The 19,471-nt window shown below is 38.7% G+C and overlaps 1 protein-coding gene across 3 annotated transcripts in view; it reads left to right on the forward strand.

Moving 5' to 3' along the window:
- PDE1A (phosphodiesterase 1A) overlaps window positions 1-19,471 on the forward strand; it is a 189,072-nt gene that overhangs the window by 118,638 nt on the left and 50,963 nt on the right. For all 3 annotated transcript variants that reach the window (XM_058189323.1, XM_058189316.1, XM_058189333.1), the window contains exon 2: window positions 15,913-16,026. In XM_058189323.1, the coding sequence (XP_058045306.1) occupies window positions 15,913-16,026 (114 nt within the window). The remainder of the gene's footprint in view (window positions 1-15,912; window positions 16,027-19,471) is intronic.

Below are 19,471 nucleotides of genomic sequence, written 5' to 3' on the forward strand. Positions count from 1 at the left end.
AAACCCTGCAGGAGCTCAAGGGATTACGTGGCTGCAGCGGCAGGTTAATATTTAAGATGCCAAGAAAAAGAAAGAATTAAGGACTATGCGCAAGCAGACATGCTGAGAAATTAAGGTTAAGATGGAAAGTTTAAGAATGGCCATAAAAACAAAATGACATCTGAGTAAAATTGAAAAGGAAGGGTCAAAACTGCATGTAAAGTGTGAGTGGAAAAAGAAAAAATGTGACAGGCTCTCAGCACACAGCATTAGCAACCAACGGGAGCAAAAAGCCACCACATCCTATAAATAAAAGCTTTCGCAGTCTCCACAGTGGCTTTTCCCACAGCCTTTCTCTCTCTGCTGCTGCTGCCCTGTAGGTTGGTAGCAAAAAGTTGCAAAAGGCAATCAAACAGTCCTTTATACAGCGGGGAGGGTGGGGAAAACCACAGGTTAAATATAAGTGTTATAAGATTCAAAAGGAAAGAGGAGGATTGGGCTTCCCTGTTTTGAAATTGTATTTTACAGCTTACTGTTTGGTCTGGAGGAGGGGGATAGTTTGTTGAGAAACGGAAGGCTTTTAGAATTGGAAGGATGGAACCTGAAATTTGGGTGTCATGGATATTTGTGGTATGATAAAGTCAAGATTTGAGGTGGGGGGGGGGGTTGTTGCACTCGTGTTAGAACAACTGAGTCCTGTCTGGGTTGAAAAGATTAACCGGTGACATCACCATCACCCGGGGGACACCCACTTGGGGGCAGGAACTGGAGTGAAGGACAAGAGCTCAATCCCACCCCACAGCAGCTGTCGGGTTTTGAACGTGGGCTTACTAACCTCCTACCCAAATTCTCAACCTTTTAAGCCTCCATGCTCCCAGGTCAAGGCTAATGTAGAATTTAAAGAGCACTATGTTAGACATAATATTTACAAATCCAGGTTGTGCACGAAAACTTCTTTGTGTCATTCAGAACAGGAAGCATTTTATAGATGAGAAATAATAGGGAAAAACAAGTAGTTAACATACTGGGAGTTACTAGAATTCTGTCAAAGGAAATGCAAAATAAAATCAAGAGAACAACTGATGGCAGATGGATATAGTTGTTAAAGGTTTTCCAATTTCCAGTTATTAGAAAGATTCAAAGTAGACAAAAGAATGAATGGCATTGAATGTTGTAAGCTGACTTTGAAATAGAATACATATGATGAATATGTGATTGGTAAAATGTGTAGATTTTTATTGAAATTTGAAACAGAAGAACAAGTGCAAATGGCAATTAGATTATAGTAGTACCTTAAGTAAAGTTTAATGGCATCTTTCACCCTGCTGCTAATGCTTTTACAATGTCAATCGTCTTAAATTTTAGCTCTTCCAATACTCATCTAGCTTAAATTGACAGCTTTTTAAAAGGGCTAAATGTAATGGCAAAGTGCTTTGAATACTTAGTACCAAAAATCAGTATTCATTATTAATTCAGATTAACATCTTGCTTAATTTAAGCAAAACAAACTTTCCAGATTTAGTTATTTTTCAGTCTACCTAAAAAGTGCTGGGTTACTCTTTTTGTATTGTGCACAGTGTATTGTAATTATTTACTGAATAATTTTACTAGCTCAACATGTTTATGTAAACCTTGTCACAAAATGAGTCAATAGAGATGAAAACTGCAAGAAAAGCACATTTTTCCTTTAGACAATGGGCCAGAGGTTTTTCAGATTTTCTTTTAATTTGGCTACAATTTACTTTGAAATAATATTGTCTTTAAAATAGTACTGTACTCAGATTTTAATTTTTATATTTCCAGCCACATGCTAAATAAATAAATAATCTGACTCCAATTTGGGACCCAATCCAAAGCCAGTTCTGAATTGACAAAAATCCATGATTACTATTATAAATATATTATAAAATTGATGGAAGATTTTCCCTAGAGAATTGTTGTGCTTAATTCTAACACTTAATCTAATTTCACTGATCTTCTGTGAAATATAATTAATGATAAGTGTAATTAATTTAAGCATTATGGAAGTGAAGGTAGTTTGTTTAGCTCCCTTGCTCCATTGTTGACGTCTATTAGTCAAAAGTATCAGGGTAGCGAAAAGAACATGTAAACATACCATGACCCATTCCAATTAGTTATTTTCACCTAATCCACATTTCTGTTTCTGCAAATGTTTGCAGATTATGGCTGTCTTCCAGAAACAATTCATAGAAATCCAGGACATTTAGTAGTTGGAAAGATTATAGTTTTAGTATGTAGCTTGGAGAAGAAAAGAATTATTTAAGCCTCCCGCGAAATCAGTGTACCTTCCATATCCCTGTTTTTTTTAATTAGCTCTTTACCTAAAGAATAGGATTTGTTAGCACTTTTTGTTGTTTTCTTATGAAGTTTTTTGAATGAAAGAAAGCAGTGACATTTCTCAGAACAATCAGTTGAGTATTCATGAATAATACCTGTTTTTGAAGAAGTAACATTCTGAATATTTGTAGTGCAGGAAGTGAATTTGGGGACTTGGCTATAAGGAATCCATGCTGGGATGTACTCAGGTGATAATGAATATGACCAGGATTTGTCCTTCTGTGGAGTTGTTGGTTGCTCTCTAATGGTTGATTGATCTTTTGCAAGCTTGCAGGGTTTTGCATGGTTACTAGCTTGCAGACATTATACTACCCAATAAGATAATATCAATACTATTGAGTGTGGGGTTTGCTCCCTGTTTATATACTAATATAAATATACTTATATACTAATTTCTTGGCTGATGGAACCTGCAACATGCCCAACCTGCTGGACCAGATTGGACAGGTAGAAACTATGAGGAAAAGATGGTCCCTTAGGTAACCTGGATCCAAGTCATTTAGGGCTTGACAACCAGAACCTTGAATTCCACCTAGAAATATATCAGTAACCAATGCAGCTTTTGCAATAGTAATGCTGCATGTGTTGCATATCCAGCACTATTTACTACCTATGCAGCTACATTCTCTATCAGTTGAAGACCCATGCAGGGCGCTTTGTAGTAGTCCAAACAAGATGTTACACAGGCGTGGGTGATGTTGAGCAGAACCTTGGGTCCAGGAATAGGTACAATTGGTGAACCACCTGAAGGTGTGCAAAGGCAAAGGCATGACTGAGCAGCAGCCATTAGTCCAAGAGTTACAAATAATTGGTATCAAGTGCCACTGAGAGGTCCAGAAGAGCCAAGGTGGATGTACTATCCTTGTCTTGCTCTCGTCATAGTTGTCCAGATTAATTTTTGTTTCCTTCTTAGCTTTTTCATTGCCTCTTTTGAATGGTGTGTAAATGTTTATTTCAATGTATCTATTGATGGCTGCTATATCTAAATGCCAAGCTTCCAGGACTTCCCTGCTGTTTGTTTGTTTTTATTATTATTTATTTAACTTAACCTAGGATCCTCAGTTTCCCATTTGAAGCTCTGGTTAAGCCTGTCCATGTGTTGTGAGATTAAAGAGTTTTCATCGCGTCTTCTGACTGTTAGTTGGTGTTCGTGGATGTGCTCTGCTAGTCTTCTGCCAGTCTATCCTAACAGCCACAGTGGCTGTTAATGAATTCTTGTTTTCTTTAGTTCCAAGGTGGGTTTATTTAAAAATCATATAATCACTTGTGAACCTGTTCATATTTCCCATTAGGAAGATACTATGAGGAAGTTCTTCCCTCTGGAGCCTTTTCAGAGGAGAAAGGGAGGGAACTGGGGGAGGCTGCAGAACAGAAGTGGGTTTCAGCAGGTTCTGACCAGTTCTGGAGAACCGGTAGTAAAAATTCTGTCTGGCCTTGCCCAGTGGTGAAATCTGAATTTTTTTACTACCAGTTCTGTGGGTGTGGCTTGGTGGGCGTGGCTTGGTGGGCGTGGCTTGGTGGGCATGGCAGGGGAAGGATCCTGAAGAATCCCCATTCCTTCCCCACTCCTGGGAGAAGGATAATACAAAATCCCCATTTCCTCCCCACTCTGGGACCAGCCAGAGGTGGTATTTGCCGGTTCTCCAAACTACTCAAAATTTCCACTACCAGTTCTCCAGAACCTGTCAGAACCTGCTGGATTTCACCCCTGGCCTCGCCCCCATCTATTCTCTGCCTCCCAGGTCCCAGCTGATTGGGAGGAAATGGGGATTTTGCAGTATCCTTCCCCTGCTGTGTCCACCAAGCCATGCCACACCCACCAAGCCATGCCCACAGAACCGGTAGTAAAACTTTTTGGAACCCACTACTGCTGCAGAAGGATGAGAAAGTATAACAGAAACTGAAAACAGCAACAGCCTCCATTCCCACCTTGCTGTCCTTAAAACAAACTCATGCAAGTGGCAAAAATCAATTTAAAAGAAAACGCACTGAGGATGGGAACGTTGACTGAGGCATGTTTCTCGAGGAAGAGAGATTTCAGCACACAGTGAATGCAAATGCAAGTGAACCCTTGTGGTTAAACAATAAAAGAAGAAGGCTCGTCTGATACCAGTGCCCGATTTATTAATTTTCTTGTGCGTATGTTATGGATACATTTTGTTTTTCTGACATGGTCAGGTCCTAAATAACTCGTTTTCAATAGCATTTCTGGTCATTTAATTAAACTTTGTTGATAAGAGTAATCATTCTGAGACCGAGAAGTTCTTGGTGGGTTTTCCGAATACAAAATGCTCCCCACTGTCTGGCCTTAATCAGCTCCACATGATGTTTTCACTGATATGCCATCAAAGTTTATTAACTCAGGAAATGACAAACACCAGCAGTGCCCCCTTACCTTATTCATACTTTTTTTTTGCACTTTTGCATATTTTTAAAACCTTAGCTTTAAGGTTTAAACCTATCCTTGGTTTTTTGGATCCCTTTTCCTCCTGTGTGACACTGTAATCCATCAACATCCAGCTGTAGTCTGTTAGTGCTAATTCGATAAATATCTTATTTCTGTAATATACTAATAGTAATCTCTCATTACTATTTCAGTTTCAAAATGTAGATTAAAATGAATGATTAAACAGTCCCTTTAGCTAATCCTCTCTGCCTGTGGGATCAGAGAGAGAAAAAGCATTTTCTTCTTAATCTGCAGTCTCTCTTCTTCTGACTTGTCTATCTATGCTTATTTTCCCTTTGTCATTCATTTTTTAAGAAATCCATGCTTAATATTCTTTTAGTAATCAACGGTTTCCAGTTGCTTTTTACCTTAACATCAGTTGTGAACTGCCAAGCTCAAGGATAAAGTCCCTGTTTGATGTTAGCTAATTCAGTCTTGATTTATTGATCTCCCTGATAATATTTTGATCTGATAAAATGTCATCACGATCTGAGTGCACCCCTTTTGGAAAGGCTGGCAGCTGCAGGTAACTCTCATAAAATATGCTCTGAACCAGGGGTCTCCAACCTTAGCAACTTTAAGCCTGGCAGACTTCAACTCTCAGAAGTCCTCAGCCAGCTTTGCTGGGGGAAATCTGAGAGTTGAAGTCCACCAGGCTTAATGTTGCCAAGGTTGGAGACTACATGCCCGGGGAACATAGCTATTAGTAAAGCTAAAAGTTCCCCTCGCACATACATGCTAGTTGTTGCTGACTCTAGGGAATGGTGCTCATCTCCGTTTCAAAGCCGAAGAGCCAGCGCTGTCCGAAGACGTCTCCATGGTCATGTGGCCGGCATGACTCAATGCCAAAGGCGCACGGAACGCTGTTACCTTCCCACCAAAGGTGGTCCCTATTTTTTCTACTTGCATTTTTATGTGCTTTCGAAACTGCTAGGTTGGCAGAAGCTGGGACAAGTAATGGGAGCTCACCCCGTTACACAGCAGCACTAGGGATTTGAACCGCTGAGCTGCCGACCTTTCGATCAACAAGCTCAACGTCCTAGCCCCTGAGCCACCGCGTCTCTAACAAAGCTATAGATATGGTCAAAACAAAAGGTTCAGAATTTCTTTTTAACTCTACATTTCATAAACTCCACTTATCTTGAATCAGAATTTGTTTCCTCCATCCACCATGTCCACCTTACGTAATCATGGACAATTACATTTATTTTAATATATTTTTCAATAAATAGTGGTTTCAAAGTAAATAGAATTCTTTATTCTTTATTGGCCAAATGTGATTGGACACACAAGGAATTTGTCTTGGTGCATACGCTCTCAGTGTACATAAAAGATACATTCATCAAGAATCACAAGGCACAACACTTAATGATAGTCATAGGGTACAAATAAGCAATCAAATCATGTTAGGAAACAGTCAATATAAATTGTAAGGATACCAGCAACAAAGTTACAGTGGAAGGAGATGGGTGATGGGAACGATGAGAAGATTAATAGTAGTGCAGACTCAGTAAATAATTTGACAGTGTTGAGGGAATTGTTTAGCAGAGTGAGGGTGTTCAGGAAAAAACTGTTCTTGTGTCTAGTTGTTCTGGTGTGCAGTGCTCTATAGCGTTGTTTTGAGGGTAGGAGTTGAAACAGTTTATGTCCAGGATGTAAGGGGTCTGTAAATATTTTCACAGCCCTCTTTTTGATTTGTGCAGTATACAGGTCCTCAATGGAAGGCAGGTTGGTAGCAACTATTTTTTCTGAAGTTCTAATTATCCTCTGAAGTCTGTGTCTGTCTTGTTGGGTTGCAGAACCAAACCAGACAGTTATGGAGGTGCAGATGACAGACTCAATAATTTCTCTGTAGAACTGGATCACCAGCTCCTTGGGCAGTTTGAGCTTTCTGAGTTGGCTCAGAAAGAACATTCTTTGTTGTGCTTTTTTGATGACATTTTTGATGTTAGGTGTCCATTTTAGATCTTGCGATATGGTAGAACCTAGAAATGTGAAGGTCTTTACTGTTCATACTGTGTTGTCTAGATTGTAAGAGGTGGAAGTATCGAAGGGTTTCTCCTAAAGTCTATCACCATTTCTTTGGTTTTAAGTGTGTTCAGTTCCAGATTGTTCCGGTCTCACCACAAGGCTAGTTGTTCAACCTCCCATCTGTATGCGGATTCATCGTTGTCTCGAATGAGACCGATCACTGTTGTGTCATCTGTGAACTTCAGTAGTTTAACAGATGGATCGTTAGAGATGCAGTTATTGGTATATAGAGAGAAGAGAAGTGGGGAGAGCACACAACCTTGAGGGGGCCCTGTGCTAATTGTACAGGTATCTGATGTGATCCTGCTTAGCTTCACCTGCTGCTTCCTGTTTGTTAGGAAGCTTGTGATCCACTTACAAGTGTATTGAGGTACCTGTAGCTGGTTTAGCTTAGTTAGAAGAGTGTCTGGAATGATGGTATTGAATGCTGAACTAAAGTCTACAAAGAGGACCCCTGCGTAGGTCTTTGGAGATTCAAGATGTTGAAGGATGTAGTGCAGAGCCATATTAACAGAGAGTGAAGGAACTAAGGAACTGGAGACTGCTAACATATTGTAGCTGCTGCTATTTCCTGATTGCTCTTTATTGTCCCTTGACTACTCTGATTAATCACTGTGCTTCTGATTGCTGCTGATATGCATGGGAGTTTGAATCATGGAACATATAGAAAAACTCCAAACAATTACAAGTATTTGGACAGTGAGGAAAACCTCATGGAACAGGCAATGCTTGTCCTCCTGTCTAAAGAGAACTGTAAACCGAAGCGACTGGAAGTCTATGTTTGTGTCTTTCTTGGAGGAGAAGTAAAAAAGCCTTGAAAAGAGAGGTTCTACACTACACCTTACCCAAGGCAGGTGAGAAATTCTGAAAAGATCAGGTGAATGAAATGCCACAGAACAAGAAGAAAACAAACAAAAACATGTATCTCGGAGATAGAATAGAATTAGTATCAGTGTCTTGTTGTAGAATTCAAACCACAAATACCTAGGCAGTCTTACAAAGCCCAGTTTCATGGAACAGGGCTGGAGATGTGCTCCCCCGCCCATGGATCAAAGAAGCTCAAGAGCCATTTTGAGGAAGAAGGAATACAATATGATGTTAATTCCATGTTGAGAGAAAGACTTAAGACTGCAAGCACAAAGTTAGAATGTCATTATGGGATGTATATTGTCTTCCCAGGTACCTACGTCAGACTGCCAAATTTCTGTTCAAATCAGACTGTTCAAATCTTAGAAAATTATCCCTTCCTATTGATTCATATGGGATGAATGATACAACCAGAAGAATCCTTGAATATTTTTCAGGAGACTTTAAGATCCTGGAGAAGAAGGGAAAATACTGGAAGCACAAATAGTGCTTTCATTAAACCTTCCAACTGAAGATCATTGTACAAGAAGAGAAAAAAGTGTCAGCTTTGGAAGCCATATTAGGCCAAGCTTCTGTGCTGCCACTTTCTCGTGTGTGGGAAAGTAGGAGGGGGGATTTAGTAGAGGGGTTGTCTTTAGTCATAATAGCATTCTTCCTGTCAGTCAATGTCAGGCCGATCTTGCATCTGGAGAAGGAGTGGTCGGAGTGCTGTCTCGAGATGGGATGGATGGTGATTGGAGCATATAATCGACTGAGGAGTGAGGGGATGGTTTGGGGGGTTCTGATTTACTGAGGGAAAACCCGGAGCTCTCAGATTCAGGTTTTCCCAGATGTGCCAGTTTACCTATTCTAGTAAATAGAACTTTGCAAAATGCTTGCTTCAGAGTTTTTACTGGAAGTTGGGGGTGGGGGGTGGGGTTCTGGAATGCTGACAAACAGTGGAACTGGACAATTAATGATATAGATGGTATCACCATGTTTTCCTTGACTATTGAGTTCCTAATGGTAGGCTGCTGGCAAGAGATAAGCTATATCTTAAGAAAGCGGAATAGGATGTGTTTGACAAGTGTCTCACCAATTTCATTAATAGGGCATTGAATAGAGAAAAAGGGGGAGGTCATGAAAATCCAGACTCATATATGTTACCAAGAACTAGAAGAAATTACTGAAAATGAAAGGGGGCACTGAAATTGGGAGGAAATTATAACAGTGGAACCTGTAGGAAGCATTAATGAATCTCAGATGTTCCTACACCATTGCACAGACTATCAGAAGCAAGCAGGGAGAACTTAAATTCCTAACATAGGAGGATCTGTAGGATGTCAAAGGCATCATCGGAACTTGGTTAGTGAAACACATGATTGGAACATTGTCCTGGAAGCCATTCAAAAGGAACGAATTCAACAGAAAAGGAGAAGTGCTGGACATTACAACAAACAATGCCTTCACTACCTTACTCAAATCCTATAATAGAATCATAGAGTTGTAGACTACAATGTTTGGAGAGGACCTTGGAGATAATCTAATCTATTTCCCTGCCCAATACACAAACTACCTAGCCTGCCTCTAGAGTCCAATCCAATCCATCACAGGCTGTTCCATGTCTAATAAGATAAATGTGTGGAAAGAAAGAATAGGGATTCTAATTCTCTTTAGCCATTGTCAGTGCTGGACCAGTTAAGAGTTTGAGGTAGAGAGAGTATGTGTAAATATATAATAACAAGCAAACATTGAAAATATGGCAGGAATGGGTAGTTTGTTTCTGTGGACGAGGGTGATTAGTATTATATAAGCAAAGCACTAATGGAATAACGGAGATGTTAACTTGGTCTTTTGATTTATTGTATATCACTATGGTGCTTTTTATATTATTAAGATTGTGCTGAATTATTATTTGGCTTCTAATTCACCCCAGGTTTGAAGAACAGATGTCTTCAAGCTGGGACAGTTAAAAAGAGAATTCTAACATTTGTTTGGGAATTCAAAGCAGAGGAAAAATGGATACACAGCCTATTGGCAGTTGGTAAATCTTTCCTCTGAACATACTTGAGTTGTGTAACGAAATTCTGCAAAATGTTATTTCTTACAACCCCTCCCCCACCACATATAGTGAAGTAACCATTGTAAGAAATGAAAAGAAAAGTAGAGAAGGCCCTTGAATAAACAAAAAAGAAAAAGAAAACAGAGCAATGGCCAGTGAACAAGGGAAAGTGCCCTCTCCTCCCTCCCAAAATCCAAGATGGCAGTTGTTTTATTGTCTCTAAAAGAGGTAGAGAAAACTGTGCTTCATTTGTACAGAATAATAGCTAAATGGCAGGCCCTCAATCTGTTCTGACGTATTATCACTTTCTCTTTCTTCTCTTTGGTCCCTTCCTAGTAAATTCCAGGGAACATTTCAGACCAAACATTCCATAGAATTCCACTGATCCATAGCTGAAATTGGCAAATGTGATGTTCAAGTGAAATTTGTATGCAAGGTGTTCAGAATTAGATTATTCAAGATTTGTCATGGATTATTATTTTATTCATCTAAGAATGTGATGGAATCCATAAGATTTTTATTTCGAGCTCTTTTTATGTTCTGATATAGATTTCAAAGTTCTAAGAACAGTCTCAGGCTAGATAAAATGCATGTTTTTTAAAAAAGAGAATTTCTAAATTTTAGCTAGGTACAGAAATACATTTTTCACAATTTCGATTATTAGTGTTAAAAGTTCAGATATAACTAAATACACAGTATTGTAAGATTTTTATGTTATCAATTAATCTACCTGAAATTTTATTGCAGGGCAAATGATCTGAAATGTCAGAAAAAATGGTATAAAATTATAAAATTGTATCTCATATTATGAATGTATTTTGTCATAAAATGGAACTTAATCCAGAAATATTATTTGGCTTTTCTGAGTAGAAATATTAGCAAACTGAAAGGTGGAATTGCACAATAACTCAAGGTTAATTGTTTTGTTTGTCTGGAAATGGTTTCTCAAGCTTTTAAAAACAAAGATAGTTTTCCAAAATACAGCTTTGTCCAAACTAAAAACAGTGACTAAATTTATCTGGGGCTAGAGTAGATCCTTCCCATAGAATCTCTTTTAAAAAGAATGGTTTCTATGGCACAATTATAAAAAGAAATATTTATAACTTGACTGTACAGATATGTGTACACACACTGTAGATCAGGGGTGTCAAACTCACATTGTCACAGCAGCATCACATGATGTATCGGGACTTTTTTTCCCTTTGCTAAACTGGGTATGGGTGTGGCTAATGCGTGACACATCCGGCCCATGAGCCGGGAGTTTTACAGCCCTGCTATTGATGGTTGTGGTTCCAGGCAGAAGCACGGGGATTTTTTCCAGCACTTTATTGTACTTTACTCTAGGCCTACTGAATTAAGTTGACATTGCTAAGGAAAACTGTTTTTTGTAGGTAAGAATAGAGGATCATAGCAAAACCAACCATTGTTCAACATCCAACACTAAGTTAGAGTTTAGAGATCAAACATACATATATGGGCAAAGTATTGTACTCCATGAAATAGTTTATCCAAAAGTCAGTGGGATGGCTTTGGGAAGGCTTTGGGAGCACTCGTGGTTCTCTGGGTTCATCTGCTGATTTCATGGAGGAAACGTTTGAAAGATTCATGTCTTGTTTTATAATCCAGTGATGCCCAAGGAGGCTTATAGCATGCTAAAATCTACTCAGCAATCCTTGATTGGCCTATAGCAGGAATACTCTCCCCTTGTTTATGTGATCCAGTTAATAATTGGGCATGGGAGGAAGCACTGTGCATTTAGGATCAGGTAACCTTCCCAGTTCTGCACTTTTGTTCATGTGTTGTTGTCCACCAGCAGCCTGCGGAGCTGGCAATGGAGTCAGACAGTGACGAGGCTGAGGAAGAACATGGGCCAGTCCTGGAGGCTGGGGAAGGCCTGGATGAGGGCTCTGTGTCGGAGGCAGAAGTGGGGCCAGGGCCATCAGTGAGTGATGTGCAGACTCCGGAGCCTCCAGAGGCTGACAGTAGTGAGGCAGAGGAACAGGATGCACGCATGAGAAGAGCTGCCAGAAGGCAAGAGCAGCTAAAGCAAAGAGGACGACTCGGGAGTAGGGCCAAGAGATGATTGGCCCCTCCCATAAGCCTTAAAAGACCAGCAACGGCGTTTGGGATCTTTGCCGGAAAATAACGTTGATAGCTTTGTCTTGTTACATTTGTTTCATATCTCTGTCTTCTGAACTTTTGCCAAGAAAGGCCTTTGGCAGTTTGCCTAATTGGACCAAGGTTGGTGATAGGACTGAGGAATTGTGTTGGGAGGAATTTGCTTTAATTTAGTTAGACTACTCTGAGGATGAGTTAATTCTCAGCTGTTCTAATAAAGTTTTTTTGTTTTTACACTGACTGAGTTTCCTACTACCTACTTGGGCCTGGGTCACAACATCATGTGAGAAAGCAGCTTCAACTCCGAGGCAACTAGTATCTTTAGTTGTTTCTTTTGTTGAGATAAATGGGAAGAACCATTCACACAAAGGAGTACCACCAACATCTTCACACATTTTATTGCCTAAAATTTAAAGGTAAGATAGTGTCTCCACCCATTCCATCTATAGAAAGAAACCTGACCAATACATATTCCTTCAACACTAACAGAGAGACATGAGCATTCCCCATGCATGGCATAGCAGATAAGCTTTGGTGATTATGCATTTCTACTAATCTCCTTACCAAGGGGAAGACTCAAGGTGGTCTCTACCATAACCTCCAGCAACTGCCTAGCATTGGCTGTTTGGAGAGATTGCTTCCCTCTGTCTTATGATAAAGGCTGGCTTTTGCAGATTTACTCAGGGAAGTTGACCTGCAAACCTGAACTTTGGTCCTTTACATTAATAAATAGGCAGAAAGTGCTTCAGTGATATGGTATTTCTGACAGCTGGAATATTAGGCGATGTTGCGTAGCTTTTTAATATTTCATCTACAACATTTAATCAAGCTTTCTCAGATACTGAGCAAAAGTCTAGTGGAATCCTGGAGGAAGGGCTCGTGAGGTTCATTATTTTCAATTATTATTTTCTATCTAGGCATGAATAATGCTGAAGGGAATCCACCAGTGTGGTTTAATTTTTCACACAAGATGCAGAAATGTAAAACTAATTTTCTCACAGGAAATTAATGAACTGTAATTTTGCATCTCAGTTAAAATGTCCCTCTGTACCCAAAATTTGTATGGTCATGATGCTTGAGCAAGAACAGAGTTCTGATCTTACCAAAATTAATAAAATCTTATTAATAGTGACACTGAACTTTTGTTTATTTGTTTTCCTGATGTATGGAAAACTTCTGGCACGCTTCCACTTGGCCAAATGTCTTTTGACCAGTATGCTATAAAAAGGGTCAATAGTCTTACCAAGTTCTTCAGCACCATTGTCCTCCAAATCTTGTTATATTGCAAATTATGATGATTTCTAGTCTACCTATGGGATGATTTTGTCCATAGGACTTGTTTCATGAAGAGATATTTGAGTTTCACCTCTTCACCAGATCAAAAAAGGAGATTCAGAAACAACCCATGCATGTGGAATATGCCGGGCTCATCTTTTCACAGAGCAACAAAAATTTATCTTTAAAAGACCATGTAGAGATTAAAAGATGTACAGATCATTTCTAACCTCATATATGTTTCTGTCACCTCTAGTTCAACCATTTGTCACCTCTAGAACAATTTGTCTGAAATGGTATAGGGTTTCCTGCCTGAGCAAGACTAGAAGACCTCCAAGGTCACTTCCAACTCATTCTATTCTATTCTATTCTATTCTATTCTATTCTATTCTATTCTATTCTATTCTATTCTATACCATACCATACCATACCATACCATACCATACCATACCATACCATACCATTCTGTATACCATTATTGTATATTTTTGTTTTGATTACCATCATATTATTATTTTTATTTAGATGCTAATTGCCTGGAATCTTTAGAGATGGGTGATATATAAACATAATAAATAAAAAAATAATCCTCAACTGTGGCACAGATTTGTAGCCTAAGGTGATTGAAAAGTATTTAAACAAAATCTAACAGGTTGATTCTGTCGGCAACTGGATAGGAAGCTCCTCTCAGACTGGAAAATGCCTTGGGCTGGCTTGTGTTTTCATATCAAAATGACAGACAGATAAGCAATTAGGGATGAGAATAAAATAAAATACACTGAGTCAAAGTGGAGCAAAGCTTGAAATCGACCAGCTGCTTTATTGATTTAATAAACAAGCAAACTTTCCAACATTTCATGCATAACAAACTCATCATCTGCATTTATCCAGAAGTGGAGCTGAAAGGTCCTCACAGAATAGCTGTAGCAGTATGCTGGAATGCTAAAAAAAAAAAAAAAGTTAGTTATCAAGATGCTTAGTGCTACAAATGACGTATCTCAAAGGTTCCATTAAGTGTATTTGTTCTATTCTTTCTACTGTTTGTTTGTTTTTTTAAAAAAGTCAAAACTCCCTCCACAGAAATTGCTTGGCAAAAAGAAATGCCAAGCAATGCACCTGACCAAAATAAACAGAAGAACAAAATTATACCAGGAGTACAAACGAAATGCTAAAGTGACAGCCCGTTTTGTTGCTTTATATAGCTGTGAATACAAACAGTGGAAACACCTGTAGGCGTGGGGAAAATGTTCAACACAGTTGTATAAACATTTTTTTTTCCTGGAGAACAAACCAGATCATTTTAGTTCAAGTGCATTGTTTATTATTTCTAGTAAAATATTGATGATGGTATTTCCAAACAAAGATGTACCACAGTGTTGCTCTTTGTCAGCTACATCTAGCCAGTGGTGGGCTGCTGCCAGTTCGGGCAAACTGGTAATTGTGACCTGTGGGTGGGTGGCCCACCCACCACCCCTGCGCTATGCCATCCTATTTAGACGTGTTTTTTAAGCCATGTGCATGTGTGCAAGTATACATGTGAGCAAAGCACATGCACAAATTGCAAACACGTGCACTCACATTTTTGATGCTTAGGCGAACTGGTTGTTAATTCATGTGCCGCCCACCTCTGCATCTAGCTAACCTCATATGGGAGGAAGGGATTTCTTTGTTTATTTGTACAAGACTGTATGTACCACCTGCTTCCTTGGAATCAAGATTATGTGTAAACATATCAGAAACTTTGGGCCCAACCTGTTCACAAGTTGGTAGTTGTGGAGGAAAATGAGAAGATAGAGCTTTGCATGCCACCTGAAGTTCCTGAACTTTTAAAAAGTAGGATATGCATCTCACAAACTAATAACTAGCAAATGACATTTAAAATATGGCAAAATCCAAATGCACTGCAGAATAATCAAGTCCTGAAAACCATTCTTCAGTGTAGAATTAGGTTGGGTGCACTTTGTCCCTCAGGAGTTAGAATAGTCTGAAGTGTGACTGTCACTACTAAGAAAATATATTGTTAGAACCTACCTTTACCAAATCACATTATGAAGTTTTCCAATCCCCTGAAATAATGGATCCAATAACAGAGCTTGACTTTCTCCCCATTGGGGTAAACAGCAACCAACGTGAGAGAAACTAAAGGATACAACTGAAGAAGATCCAAAATGTTTCTCTGCCGCATTTTCAATTTAAATTCAATTCACACAATTACATACACAGGGTGATACACTCTTTAGTCTTGGCTGTCATCCATTTGTCAAGAGTGAGAATAATCATCATGGATGCTTGTACATCTTTAAAAGCTCTAATGTTTCTCATTCATTTCTATAGAATGGGTAATTTGTAAACTGTCCATGAAATAAATGGACACCATTGCATACTTTTGGTGAAGGAAATCCATGTATCTGGTTGGAGAATGTTCAAACTTGCAATATTTATTTTACTTTTACTTTTAACTTTTAACTTAACCTTTAACTTTTAATTTTTAACTTTTAACTTTCAGTTTTCAACTTTCAACTTTTTTAACTTTTAACTTAACCTTTAACTTTTAACTTAACTTATAACTTACAACTTTTATAACTTATAACTAACTTTTAACTTTTACTTCACTTCACTTTATTTTATTTTATTTTTTCTACACCGCCGGTCTCAGCCAAGTGACTGAGGAATCTACAACCATTTGAGTAAATATGTAAAGATTTTGTCGCTAACTACACTTTAGGCTCATTTATTTGGCCTCCTAAAAGGGCTGTCGGTTTTTGTCACTCCTCATTTATATTTTTGTTTTCAACAGACTAAGATGTTTGGTGAAGCAGCTGGAGAAAGGTGATGTGAACGTGGTTGAACTGAAGAAGAACATTGAATATGCAGCATCTGTTCTGGAGGCAGTATACATTGATGAAACCAGGTGAGTTTTTAGAACGACTTTCAATCTCCATTCATTCCTCCTATCATCTTTTTAGGGGCAGTAATATGTTTTTTTAAAGGTTTGTAGGATAATACACAAATGCAAAGTAGGCGAAGAATGCCATATGTTATTTTTCATAAAGATGTGTTTCGAATACTTGCAATAAATTACTTTTTGCACATTATAAATAAGGTTTTATAATTTGTCTAATACATATCTGAATTGTACTGAAATAATTTCACAGTCAGTTTCTCATCTCTCATTTATAATTACTTGAAATCAAGTTTAGGATGGCCCAGGAAACAAAATCTTCTCAGATGTCAGATCAAATTTGACCTAAGTTGTACATTCTGGTATCTTGATCTTGAACATTTAAATCAGAACAAAATGTACTTTCAACTATGACTGTTTCCAGTGTCATTTGGATGTTTTGGTCCATCTGGGCCTATTTCCTTATTTAATTGAAGATCTGACCTTTTGATAATTCCAGGCAGTCAGGTTTATTGAAGGGACTATTATATGCTTACTTTGTATGAATGCCTTATGTATATTTACATACTAAATATTATGCTTCTAGAAATAATACATAGGGAACAAGAGGAATAAATATTTGTGATATATTATTACCTCTATGAGAACTGAAAACTGATTTTTTTTTTAAAAAAAGAATTCTATATTATAGTATTCACAAACAGTTGCATTCTGGAATTTAATCCAGCCCCAACGGGTGCTCTTCAATTATGGTCTGAATTTCCACAATTCCTTACTTTTGATGATAAGGTAGGTTACAAGGATTTTAACTTCTAGTCAGAATTATGTCAGAACTATAACCACAGCAGCACAGCAGTTTAAGACTGATTTAGAGTTGCACACAACTGCCTGTAACCAGTGCCACATACCTACACTGCAAAGGAGTTGATGCGTAAACTGCAGAGGGTTGTAGATAGGACAATGCAAAAACCTCCCAAATCCTAACTATGGAGGTGCATGTCCTGCATGCTGATTGGTTGATCCAACTTCTTGTTCTGTGCTTTGCTGTGCATTAAAATTCACAGACATATGAATGCAACTGCCTATGAATGACAGACGCATACGTTCCTTCACATCTGCTCAACCCTTCAGAAGGGATGGGAGAGCTGTTGCTCATTGCTCATGTCACAGGTAACAAAATAATGGGGCAAAATGAGTGCTTACTGAATAGAATCTGGGAAGGGAAGAAGAGGAAGATGATACGGTGAGAAGTAGTTTCTCCGTCAAGAGACATTTTGGGAAGAAGATAGAAGAGGCAAAACAAATTGTTGGGCAATCCTTGCTGATTGACTGTAAGCATGGTAATGAGAAAATTAGTATTCTGAACAGTAAACATATTGGAGAAGGTAATTGCATTCCCTCTTACAGGGTGTCTATTAATCAGAACAAATAAGTGTGACAGAAGGATCAATTTCTCAAGTTGTAGCATTTTCCTTAAATTTTGTTGTTGTTGTTATTATTCATTTATCTTTGGCATGGCACAAAATATATTTTAAGGTGGAATAGATGGCTTGCATTTTAAAAGAACTGATTTTTGATATAAACCCTTTAAATGTTTCATTTTAGGGTTAGGTTGCAAGAGAGTTTCAAAAGCCTATCACCAACATATGACATTTCATGAAGACTTGGAATGTTCCATGTCAGTACACATTTTTTTTTAAAAAAACTAGTTTTGTTTCCACATATTGAAACTATTAAAATATTTTCTGGAATACAGAAAAAACATTTAAACAACAAAACAGGTTTCCCAGCTGATTTGGGGCAACGGTTGGTAAAAATAAAAGCCAAAAAACAAACATTTTTTTTATTATCTGACATTTATATTAAAAGATGGTGGCTTAATAATTGTTGGCTATGTGGTGAATGTTGAGATGTTTACTGGCAATTCTTCAGAATTTAAGAGACCCAAGGGAAAATGTTGGAAAATACTGACATTATAAATAAATTTCAAAGCAGAGTGTCCTCAATAAATATTCAAAGGTTCACCCTCAATTCCATCATTGACCCATAGACAATATTTATGGTAATTATTTGCATATAAATGCAAACCTAAGTATTTATTATAAAACATGTTGGTATTTTTACTTGACATAATGACCATGAAGCAGTGGCATTCACCTGGTGCCTGCCATATACTTAACATATTTATGGGAACTTTCCCCTTGTAAAATAAGAATTCTTGGCAAGAGCAAAGGGACTATATAAAACATTCGACAAGATTTTCCTTGACTGTGTTATTCAAGTCAGTATTTTCCATGCAGCACTACATGAGCCACAGGTGATACACAGACATTCCTAGACCGGGGTGCCCTATGCACGGTCACTCATGCGCTCGTGATATCTCACTTGGATTACTGCAACGCTCTCTACATGGGGCTCCCCTTGAAGGGCACCCGGAGGCTTCAGTTGGTTCAGAACGCAGCTGCGCGGGTGATAGAGGGAGCCCCTCGTGGCTCCCATGAGACACCACTCCTGTGCAGTCTGCACCGGCTACCTGTGGCCTTTCGGGTGTGCTTCAAGGTTTTGGTTACCATCTTTAAAGCGCTCCATGGCATATGGCCAGGTTATTTACGGGACCACCTACTGCCACCGATCGCCTCCCACTGACCCGTACACTCTCACAGAGAGGGACTCCTTAGGGTGCCGTCCGCCAGGCAGTGCCGGCTGGCGATGCCCAGAGGAAGGGCTTTCTCTGTGGGGGCTCCCACCCTCTGGAACGAGCTTCCCCCAGGGCTTTGCCAACTTCCTGACCTCCGAACCTTCCGCCGCGAGCTTAAGACACATCTATTTATTTGCGCAGGGCTAGCCTAGGGTTTTAGTTTTAAATTTAGTTTTTAATGGGGTTTTATATTATTTTAGTGATATTTTTAATTCGGCCTAATTAATAAGTTTTTTAATTGTTGTTTTTACTTGTATTATTATAATGTTTTATCTGGCTGAGTCCTTCAGGAGATAGGGCGGTATAAAAATTCGAATAAATAAATAAAATAAATAAATAAAATGTTAGAGATGGGATGCAACTCTCTTCCCCAATCAGAAAGAGACCCAAGAGAAGGGAAGAAGGGCGGAGTCACTCACCTCCAGTTGAATGCTCTGCAGCTAAAAAACTAAATATCTCAGCAGAAGAAGCAACTTTGGAAAGGCTTTGGAATCAAAATAAAACAACATTTGTTGTTTTTCTACCATTACTTGAATGGGAGGTTTGGGTTGGGTTGGGTTGGGTTGGGTTGGGTTGGGTTGGGTGGGTTGGGTTGGGTTGGGTTGGGTTGGGTTGGGTTGAATTGAGTTGAGTTGAGTTGAGTTGGGCTGGGTTGAATTGGGTTAAATTGGGTATTTCACATTTAGGGAAAAACTGCTCCCACAAATACTGTTTCAGCCCCAGTTATTCCTCCCTCATGTTATGGACACATTTCTT

This window comes from Ahaetulla prasina, chromosome 1 (assembly GCF_028640845.1).
Source record: "Ahaetulla prasina isolate Xishuangbanna chromosome 1, ASM2864084v1, whole genome shotgun sequence".
NCBI classification, from domain to species: Eukaryota; Metazoa; Chordata; class Lepidosauria; order Squamata; family Colubridae; genus Ahaetulla; species Ahaetulla prasina.